General features: G+C 33.7%; 1 protein-coding gene across 1 annotated transcript in view; it reads right to left on the reverse strand.

Annotated features, from left to right (window-relative positions):
• The window catches only part of LOC114330247 (serine protease snake-like), a 59,173-nt gene that overhangs the window by 20,880 nt on the left and 26,386 nt on the right, over positions 1-11,907 (reverse strand). The window contains exon 4 of the mRNA XM_028279570.2: positions 1-110. Within this exon, the coding sequence (XP_028135371.2) occupies positions 1-110 (110 nt within the window). The remainder of the gene's footprint in view (positions 111-11,907) is intronic.

Consider the following 11,907-nt stretch of genomic DNA (forward strand, 5'->3'; position numbering starts at 1 on the left):
TATTCAGTAGATGCAAGACAATGTGCTGCAGTTAAGACAAAATTATAGCTAATCACCGAACCTCCACATAACCATTTTTTATCATCTTCTGGTCCAAAACCTATAAGTGCCTAAAATGTATAAACCATATTATACTAAGACCTTTGTTTCGTTCCCCTATAAATATTTTTCTTGGTATTTGTTATTAACTACTTTATTAATTATTTCATTTTTATATTTAATTAAATTAACAGAATGTGTCTGTCTTTACGTTACTCAGCTAATACGGTCCCTTAAGTACCATCCTAAAGTACTTACTTAGGGACGCTCATATAGACCACTAATTGGCTTACAGAGTTGCAACTCAGTCATCTTATAGACGTCACAAGTGACATACAGTTTTATAAACCTGCAAATCAGGTGTAATAAGGATATCGCAGTTCAATCTATCTCAGTACACTGGAAGAGCAATAAAAGGCATCCATTCATCATCAAAGGTACCGTAACATATTCTTGCATACACACATCATCATCATCACACAGCCAAATTTGTCCACTGTCGGACATAGGCCTCCTCAAGATGTCTCCACCCTTCTCTGTCCTGCGCAGCTGCAATCCAGTTTGTCGCTATTCTTTTAATGTTGTCGGTCCATCTGGTGGGTGGTTTTCCACCACTTCGCTTGTCTACGCTTGGTCGCCACTCTAAAATTTTCTTTGTACATCTGTTGTCTCTCTGTCTTGCGACGTGTCCTGACTATTTCCACTCCAACTTCATAATGCGTTTTATGATGTCTTCCACTTCAGTTCTTCGCAGTAACTCATCATTTCGTATTCTGTCTCTCAAAATTAGGCCAAGCATGGATCTTTCCATTTTTCGTTGTGCCGCTTGTAATTTTCTTACTGATGCTTTAGTTAATGTCAGTGTTTCAGCTCCATAAGTAAGCACCGGAAGTTGCACTAGTTAAATGTTTTTGTTTTTAGCTTTATTGGGATGTTTTCCTTGAACACGTCTCTCAGTTTGCCATACGCTGCCCATCTCAAAGCTATTCTTCTAGATAATTCGCACGTTTGTTTGTCTCTACTTATTTGTATTTCCTGACCCAGATAGATGTATTTGTCAACTGCTTCAATATGCCAGTTTTCTAGTTTCAATGGTCCGCTAGGTATTAAATTGGTCATCATTTTAGTTTTCCCAAAGTTTATTTCCAACCCTACTTTTTGAGAAACTCGTTGTAGTTCTTGCAGCATTTCGTGGGCTTCCTTTAAGTCGTCGGTTATTAGAACTATGTCATCTGCAAATCGTAGGTGGTTCAGCCTTTCGCCATCGACATTAAAACCTCTGTTTTCCCATTCTAACATCTGGAATGAATGCTGCATTATGGTATTGAATAGTTTTGGTGGCATTTTGCCTTTCTGTCTTCCTCCCCTTTTTAGTTTTATTTTTTAAGTTTGAGTACGGAGGTTTATTGCTGTTGTGGCATTTGTATGTATATTTGAATAATGTTGGAATATCGGTAGTCGATTCTACAATCTCTCAAAGCTCTTAAGATGGCTACCATCTCGATAGTGTCGAAGGCTTTTTTATAGTCAACAAATACTAGAACTAGCGGCCGCTTGTACCCCTCAGTTTTTTCGATTAGGACCATTAGAGAAGTTAGTAGTCATTTGTACCATACCCAGGGCGGAAACCTGCCTTGCCTGTTCTCTTGGTTGGCATGTTTCTAGTTTGTTCTCAATTCTGGCAGTGATTCTTCGAGCAAACAATTTATACAGGTGGTTTAGAAGACTATTTGGCCTATAGTTTTTGAGATCTGTTTGATCTCCTTTCTTATGTATGAGGAGCGTTATAGAATTATTACATTCGGCTGGTATGGCTTCTAAGAATAATATATTGAAGAGGTGTTTGATTGCCCTGATGAGAGCAGAGCCTTCGATTTTTAGCGCGTCTGCCACTACTTCGTCCTCTCCGGGTGCTTTGTTATTTTTCATTTTCTCAAAGCATGATAGGTTTCAGCCGTTGATATATCGGGAATATCCTCTGAACATTAATTCATAATTTTTTGTTCTGTATGTTCTGCCGGGTTGAAGTCAAGTTTATTTGTATATAGTGTTTTATAGAAGTCTCTTATATTCCTCTCAGTTGGATGTTAGTTTGCCATTAAAAAAAAAGAGAAAAAATGTCAAACTTACATACGCACACATTCAATTAATTGGTAAATTCTGCTTATAACAACTTACATCGTCATAAATAATAACCAGCACAACTAAATAAATGTTATCTAGAAATCTAACTATTTAGTCAATAAACTTTAAGAATTTTAGTAAGTCTCATCTGTTATCTGCATAAAAAGATCTACCAAAGATCTCTGAAATATCTGCCGAAGGCAGCTATTGTTCATTTGAAAAATAATAGTGCAGTCACTGAAGGTTTTCACCTCCGATTTCGTTAAACCTCTATCGATTTTCATGAAAATTGGTGAGTAATTAAAGGATACCTGAAGGAACAAAGGTGACATGATGCCAACTTGCGCTTTTACTCTGGGGGTGGATGCCACCCCTCCTCGGAGGTGAAATTTATACCATAAGTCGATTGATGGACAAATTATAAGCAAAATTTGTTATATAAAGTTATTAAAATAAATCAACACTTTTTGAGTTATTAAAGACCAAAGATTTTATTTTTCGTAAAAAATGCATATTTTAAATCAGTTTTTCACGTATAAATCAAAAACTATAAGCTTTTACAAAAAAATTATTATTACTGAAAGTAAAGATAATAAAAAATTGAATACATTTCTCACATAAAGAACTAAACTAATGTTAGTTTAAAGTGAGTTATTGGCAATTAAATGTGTATTTTTTTCGACGAGTACTCAAATCTAAGTATTCAAGCTTAAATAACGGGAAAACTATGCAGTGTAAAAAATATTCCTGCTAAACATTTCTCAAAGTACTTCCGAATATCTATCAAATGAGCTTCATAACAAGGTAATAGCGTTAAAATTAAGCAAGTTGTGATGAAAATAAAAGAACCGTTTCGAATTTTTAGGAAAAAGTGAAAAATAAAACATGCGCCATTTCCACAAAAATTAAAATTTATGGTAATCCTTACAATAACTTCTTTATATTAGCATAAGTAATGTTTTAGATAATTTTGACCGGTTTAGAATGCATATTTTTGAAAAAAAGATATAATTTAAAAAAATCATAATTTTTAAAATTATTGTAATTCTCATATTCATTTGATAATAACTCCAAAAATACTCAATATACGTAAACAATTATATATAATCAAATTTTAGTTTTTTCTGTACCAAATATTTTACCTGTTTTACTATTTCTATAGGGTAAAAAATAACCGAGATAGAAACGTTTAAATCTTAAATTTTGCTGTGGAAACCATGCAACCGGGGCCATTTAACCTTTTATTTTTAAAAAAGTAAGAAGTCTAAAAGATTAGGTTTAACGTGCTTAAATAGCACTTGAAATTTGCTTTCAAACAGATTTTAGATGAACCTGATATCGTAAACACGAACGGAGTTATTAAAAAAAACAATAACATTTTTTGGAAAAATTTTTAAAAGATAAATTTGATAGATATTTTTAAGTACTTTGACAAATGTTTAATAAGGTTATGTTATGCATCAATTTCCCGTTATTTCAGCTTGAACACTTAAGAGTTTTTTACTCGCCGAAAAAAATATACATTCAATTACCTATAACTCACTTTTAGTAAACATTAAAAGGTTTTTCTAGTAAGGGGTTTATTTCGTTTTTTATTAGCTTCAATTTTGATATTAATAACTTTTTTGTAAAAACTTACAGTTTTTGAGTTATTGATGAAAAATCAGTTAAAATCATGCATTTTTCTCAAGAAAAATTAAAATCTTTGATCTTTAATAACTCAAATAGTGTTGATTTATTTTAATAACTTATGTAACAAATTTTGCTTAAAATTTCTCCCTCTATCGAATTATGGGGTTATTTTTAATAAAATAATTTTCACCCCCGAGAAGGGGTGGTATCTACCCCCCAGGGTTAAAGCTCAAGTTGGAACCATGTCACCTTTGTGCCTTGAGATATTCTCTAACCACTCACCAATTTTCATGCAAATCGATGTAGGTTCAACGAGATCGGAGGTAATAGCTCATATCCACCTTCAGTGACTCCACTATAAGTATAGAAAAAAATAAAATATTGTTTCATATTGTCATTTATTAAGCATTACAATCCCTAGGGATTATAGCTAACGCCATGGCGGTTAAAATCCTATTCTTGGGTGAGGTGGATTAGTCCTCTGTCATTTTATAGCTTGCTGTGTGGCTTTGCTGTTCTCGTGACTCTTTTCCATTTCTTCCTGTCCTTGCACTGAACTTTCCAGTCTTTCACATTCATTGCTCTTATGTCTTCTTCTACATCATCCAGCCATCTTCTTCTGGGCCTCTCTCTACACCTGGGCCATATTGGTGTCCAGTTAGTTATCCTTCTCAACATATCTGATTGTGGGCGTCTCTGTATATGTCCTATCCATTCTAATCGAAGCGATTTTATGTATCTGACTATGTTTTCTCTCTTATATTCTTCTTCCATTTCGGCATTTGTTTTCATTCGTATTTCTCCCTCTCTTGTTATATTGTGGCCCAGTATTGTTCTCATTATTTTTCTTTAAAATTTCAGAAGACTATCTTTAATAATCAATCTGTTTAATAAATAATATAAAAATAATACTATCTGTTTAATAGACGTAAAATAATGAAAAAAAATTCTCCTTATCCTTCAGGACGTTGGCCATTACATTAGCCCATTTTATCTTATTTTTAGCCACCCTGAATAGTTCTATGGAACTTCATATTCATATGGACGTCATATTCGTCCATTGTCGTAGGTTTTTAAGTCAAGAGTTGCGTCTTTTTCGATTTTGCCTTCGATTATAAGTTGGAGCAGTTCATATTTTGATTTCTTACGATGTGACCAAAATATTGTGTTCCCGTTCTTTTATTATAAATAAGCATAAGCTTTATTTCCTTGTTGATCCTCCACAAGACTTCCTCATTTGTGGTATGGCCCATATAGGATATTCTGAGCATTTTACGATAACACCAGAGTTCGAATGCGTGGATTCTTTTTTGTGTTGCTTCTGTCATTATCCAAGCTTCAACACTATAGAGTATAGAACAAGGTGGAGAAAACATAGCACTTAAGTATTATAGTTCTCAATGAGGTATTCAGCTGGCGGTTACAAAGAACTTTTTGCATTTGTAAAACACTGCACGTGCCTTTTCCAGACGTGTCCTTATCTCTATTGAGTGATTACAAGTTTCATCAAGATTAATTACAAGATACATTATTTTTGTTACTCTTTCCAGATCTGTTCCATCGACACTTTCACCCTGCTGTTTTGTTGCTTGCTGATGACCAACGTTTTTGTTTTCTTTGTATTTAAAATTTATAAACATTTTCAATTTCTTTGCAACACGAAAATGCAGCAGCTGCATAATACTCTGGTTAAATCGTAGAGTGCAGGAAGATTCTATACGGTTTCCGAGGATTTTTTCCACTCATCAGTAGTCCCATATCTTCCTCTCTCCGATTTCCCCAGGCATCATACTTTGGGCCTTTCCGAATTGCTAAGAATGAAATGTCACGGATGTACTAGAGCCATCTACCGAAAAACAAAGTAAGTTATCAATCGACGAAGCACAGAAAACGACAATAAATATTATTCCCCTACCACCAGATTGACAATAGGTAGAATACATACTTTCTTTGGTTACAACCTTCCGAGATTTTAAAAAAATTATAAATCATACAGGATGCTGAGTAAATTAAGATGAGAGAATTTTAAATATTTCACAACCCATCTGCTCAGCGTGGTAAAAGTTCCAACAAGAAAGATTCCTTAGTACTCAACAAAAGAGTAAACGAAGTAAAATGTGTAAATATTTTAAATTTTTTTTGCAACACGAAAATGCAGCAGCTGCATAATACTCTGGTTAAATTGGAGAGTACAGGAAGAGTCTATATCGGTTTCAGAGGTTTTTTCCCCCTCATCAGTAGTCCCATATCCTCCTCTCTCCGATTTTCCGGCATCATACTTTGGGCCTTTCCGAATTGCAAAGAACGAAATGTCACAAATGTACTAGAGCCATATATCGAAGAACAAAATAAGTTATCAATCGAAGTAGCACAGAAAACGACAATAAATATCGTTCACATACCACCAGATTGACAACAGGTGGAATACTTTCTTTGGTTACAACCTCCCGAGATTTTCAAAAAATTATAAATCATACAGGATGCCCAGGAAATTATCCTGCACTTTCCGATTTAACCAGAGAATTATGCAGCTGCTACATTTTTGTCTTGCAAAGAAATTGAAAATGTTTATACATTTTAATTCATTTACTCTTTTGTTGAGTATTAAGGAATCTTTCTTGTTGGAACTTTTACCACGCTGGGCAGATGGGTTGTGAATTATTTTAAATTCTCTCATCTTAATTTCCTCGGCATCTTGTATAATTTATAATTTTTTGAAAATCTCGGGAGGTAGTAACCAAAGAAAGTATTCCACCTGTTGTCAATCTCGTAGTATGGGAACGATATTTATTGTCGTTTTCTGTGCTAGTTCGATTGATAACTTATTTTGTTTTCTATAAACGGCTCTAGTACATCCGTGACTTATTTGCAATTCGGAAAGGCCCAAAGTATGATGCCTGGGAAAATTCGAGAGAGGAGGATATGGGACTACTGATGAGGGGGAAAACCTCCGAAACCGGTATATACTCTTCCTACACTCTCCGATTTAACCAGAGTATTATGCAGCTGCTGCATTTTCGTGTTGCAAAGAAATTGAAAATGTTTATACATTTTAATTCATTTACTCTTTTGTTGAATACTAAGAAATCTTTCTTGTTGGAACTTTTACCACGCTGAGCAGATGGGTTGTGAATTATTTTAAAATTCTCTCACCTTAATTTCCTCGACATACTGTATGATTTACAATTTTTTGAAAATCTCGGGAGGTAGTAACCAAAGAAAGTATTCCACCTGTTGTCAATCTGGTGGCATGGGAACGATATTTATTGTCGTTTTCTGTGCTAGTTCGATTGATAACTTACTTTGTTTTTCTATAGACGGCTCTAGTACATCCGTGACTTCTTTGCAATTCGGAAAGGCCCAAAGTATGATGCCTGGGGAAATCCGAGAGAGGAGGATATGGGACTACTGATGAGGGGGAAAAACCTCCGAAACCGGTATATACTCTTCCTGCACTCTCCGATTTAACCAGAGTATTATGCAGCTGCTGCATTTTCGTGTTGCAAAGAAATTGAAAATGTTTATACATTTTAATTCATTTTCTCTTTTGTTGAGTACTAAGGAATCTTTCTTGTTGGAACTTTTACCACGCTGAGCAGATGGGTTGTGAATTATTTTAAAATTCTCTCACCTTAATTTCCTCGGCATACTGTATGATTTATAATTTTTTGAAAATCTCGGGAGGTAGTAACCAAAGAAAGTATTCCACCTGTTGTCAATGTGGTGGCATGGGAACGATATTTATTGTCGTTTTCTGTGCTAGTTCGATTGATAACTTACTTTGTTTTTCTATAGACGGCTCTAGTACATCCGTGACATTTCGTTCTTTGCAATTCGGAGAGGCCCAAAGTATGATGCCTGGGGAAATCGGACAGAGGAGGATATGGGACTACTGATGAGGTGGGAAAACCTCCGAAACTGGTATAGACTCTTCCTGCACTCTCCGATTTAACCAGAGTATTATGCAGATGCTGCATTTTTGTGTTGCAAAGAAATTGAAAATGTTTATACGTTTTAATTCATTTACTCTTTTGTTGAGTACTAAGGAATCTTTCTTGTTGGAACTTTTACCACGCTGAACAGATGGGTTGTGAATTATTTAAAATTCTCTCATCTTAATTTCCTCGGCATCCTGTATGATTTATAAATTTTGAAAATCTCGGGAGGTGTAACCAAAGAAAGTATTCCACCTGTTGTCAATCTGGTGGTATGGGAACGATATTTATTGTCGTTTTCTGTGCTAGTTCGATTGATAACTTACTTTGTTTTTCTATAGACGGCTCTAGTACATCCGTGACTTCTTTGCAATTCGGAAAGGCCCAAAGTATGATGCCTGGGGAAATCCGAGAGAGGAGGATATGGGACTACTGATGAGGGGGAAAAACCTCCGAAACCGGTATATACTCTTCCTGCACTCTCCGATTTAACCAGAGTATTATGCAGCTGCTGCATTTTCGTGTTGCAAAGAAATTGAAAATGTTTATACATTTTAATTCATTTTTTCTTTTGTTGAGTACGAAGGAATCTTTCTTGTTGGAACTTTTACCACGCTGAGCAGATGGGTTGTGAATTATTTTAAAATTCTCTCACCTTAATTTCCTCGGCATACTGTATGATTTATAATTTTTTGAAAATCTCGGGAGGTAGTAACCAAAGAAAGTATTCCACCTGTTGTCAATCTGGTGGCATGGGAACGATATTTATTGTCGTTTTCTGTGCTAGTTCGATTGATAACTTACTTTGTTTTTCTATAGACGGCTCTAGTACATCCGTGACATTTCGTTCTTTGCAATTCGGAGAGGCCCAAAGTATGATGCCTGGGGAAATCGGACAGAGGAGGATATGGGACTACTGATGAGGTGGGAAAACCTTCGAAACTGGTATAGACTCTTCCTGCACTCTCCGATTTAACCAGAGTATTATGCAGATGCTGCATTTTTGTGTTGCAAAGAAATTGAAAATGTTTATACGTTTTAATTCATTTACTCTTTTGTTGAGTACTAAGGAATCTTTCTTGTTGGAACTTTTACCACGCTGAACAGATGGGTTGTGAATTATTTAAAATTCTCTCGTCTTAATTTCCTCGGCATCCTGTATAATTTATAATTTTTTGAAAATCTCGGGAGGTTGTAACCAAAGAAAGTATTGTATTATATTAACCTCTTGTCAATCTGGTGGTATGGGAAAATATTTATTGTCGTTTTCTGTGCTACCACAGATTAATCCAACACAGATGCGAAACCCTGGCGATAACTCTGGTACTGAGTTTTGGTAAACTCCTCCTACTTTGAGTTACCAAAGGGTAGTCGCTTAGTAGCTCGCTTATTATGTAGGCTTAAGCTTATTGTCAGTTCCTGAATAACCTCGACAGTACATGCGCTTATTGTAGTGTTAAATTGACGGGCTGATTATTGGGAATTTGTGTTCATCTAAGACGGGTCAAGGAATATCATTTTTTAGATTGCCAAAGGATGAAGTAAGGTATGTAGTATCATTAATAAGTTGATTTACTTTCTAAATACTGATTAAGCGGCATATTACTTATATCATATTAATTATATTAATCTCGAAACTTACATAAAATGGTTACTCAAGCTATATGCGTCAGAAATATGTAGTTCAAATAGTATTTTTTCAAGAAATATTTTGATACGTGTGAAAAAAATCCTGTCTTGAAAACAGTAAATTTTAGTTACTAGTACGAATGAATAACGCCCTGTTATTGAAGATAGTCAAAATAATCTTAAAAAATAAAAGAGATATTAACAAGACATTAAATTTTTATTAAAAAACATCTTATGTTATAGGATGAGTGAGCTACGGTTAAAAGCTACTAAAAGACAAAATTTGTTAGAGGAAGATTTAACTAGATACAGAATTTGCGAAAAGCATTTTGAAAATAAAATTTTATGCACATCTTCACGACGAAAACTCTTGTATGACAATGCTTTGCCGTCAATTTTTCCGAATCTAAAGATATCTGCGCGAATACGTCTGAGGAGCCGCCGAAAAAAGTTCAAATATTGTCAGGTAAAAAATTAGGTAAATATCAATAATTTCAATAATAAGAAGATATGATTTTTCAGATAATAGAATAACGCCTGCGGCGGAAAATTTACAGGTTTTATCCTCTAAACAAGTTTCTATCAGCCCCAGTAAGGAAAAAGATGGACACATTTCTACAAGAATTACAAAAGATGTTTCCCAGTTAACACCTTCAGTATCATTACAAACACGAGCATATTTTAATTATAACTTGCCACGTGAATCTAAATTGAAATGTAAAATCAGGTTTTTAAAAAGGAAACTTTAAAAAAATAGAAAAATATGTAAAAAGCAAAACGGTACAAAACAAGAGTAGGAGCAGTTTAAAAAATTATGTGACAAATATCTTAATAAATTATTGGCCGAAATTGTAAAAATTCAGGCAGTGTTGCAGAAAAAAATCCCAAAGGCCAGAAGATATTCTCAGGAATACAAACAATTCGCTCTCACATTATACTTTTTTGGACCCAAAACTTATCACTTTTTGAAAAAAATCTTTATTTACCAATTAAACGTTGTTTATATAATTAAATTTGATTATATAATTAAATAACCTGGAACTTGAAAATTATTATATTAACAACACTTTATCTGGTTTTGTTCTGGAAGGCCATACCTGGAATTCCCAAATTACTGTCACCAAACGACTGTCACTTTTCGAATACCTAGTCTACTTTCTCTTGTTTTGTTAAGGACAAAACTTTGCTTAGTTTTGTTTTGTAGCTAGTTTACTTTCTCTTGTTTTGTACCTACCTAGAATTCCCCAATTACCCTATTATATTTATATCGTGTTCACTTCCAAGCAACTTTTTATTATTTTTTAATATACACAAAAAATTAATAAATGATCATTTATACAGGGTGAGCCACGCTCAATGGGACGGAGCCTACCGGAGAAACGGCTAAAGATATTAAAAATTCCTTCCGTAGGAATACGTAGGTCAGTACCGGCTACAAATAAAAATTTGTGAAATATATACAGGGTGTCCCAATTTAGCGTAATGATATAAAGTTATATATTTTTAAATGGAACAACCTATATTTTACTTTAATTTTGAATTCTACTGAACAAAATAATGCTATTTTATTCAACATTCCCTATACCTATTTTTGACAGATTTCGATTTATGTGGGTTTTTCTGAAAATGTACTATTCGCGAAATTAATTAATTACACATTATCGCATGAATTTTAATTAACGTCTTTTTGTCAGTTAATTGTCAATTGTCCATGCTTTACATCAGAATAATTACCATTTGAAACTAATCTACAGAGTGTTCGCAATCTGAAGTGTCAATGCTGTACAATATTTTGTATAATTACTTTCTTAACTTAAATGGGACACCCTGTATTTTACTTTAATTTTGAATTCTAATCAAAAAAATAGTATTACGTTATTAAACAATCCCTATACCTATCTTTGATAATTTTCGATTTATTTGTATTTTTTTGAAAATGCACTATTCTAGAAATTAATTAATTATACTTTATTAGGTACATAAAGTTCTAACTTAAACAAAATACCCTATATTTGAATGCTGTAACAATTATTATAATCAAACTATTATAAAATGTTATATTAATATCTAGTATCTTCAGATCTATTTGCATTATGTTACCTGGAACATTAAATGTCGTTAATTACATAACTCATTATACATTATAAAGAATGCCATGAAAAAACAAAAGGTACCTAGCTGTCAAACTAATAGTCACACTATTAACTGTATTGCTTTCAATTAATAGAAATGGCAGATTATTCAATTGAAGACCGAGTAAATATGATTTTAATACATGGTGAATGTGATCAAAACAGTTTGTTAGCATCAAGAGTCTATGCTGAGAGATTTCCCTTAAAACGTCATCCTCGTAAAGAAGTATTTGAAAGAGTCTTAACAAGGTTTCGTGAAACTGGCAGTGTTGTTCATACTAAACGAAAATTGATAAATCCCATAACTGAAGATGAAAATACCGAATTAGAAGTTATTCAATCAGTTATACTTTTGCAGTCATACAGTCATACTTTTGCAAAATATCCCTTTAAATATTAGAAGAACAATGTTTCTG

Source organism: Diabrotica virgifera, chromosome 4 (assembly GCF_917563875.1).
Source record: "Diabrotica virgifera virgifera chromosome 4, PGI_DIABVI_V3a".
Taxonomy (NCBI): Eukaryota; Metazoa; Arthropoda; class Insecta; order Coleoptera; family Chrysomelidae; genus Diabrotica; species Diabrotica virgifera.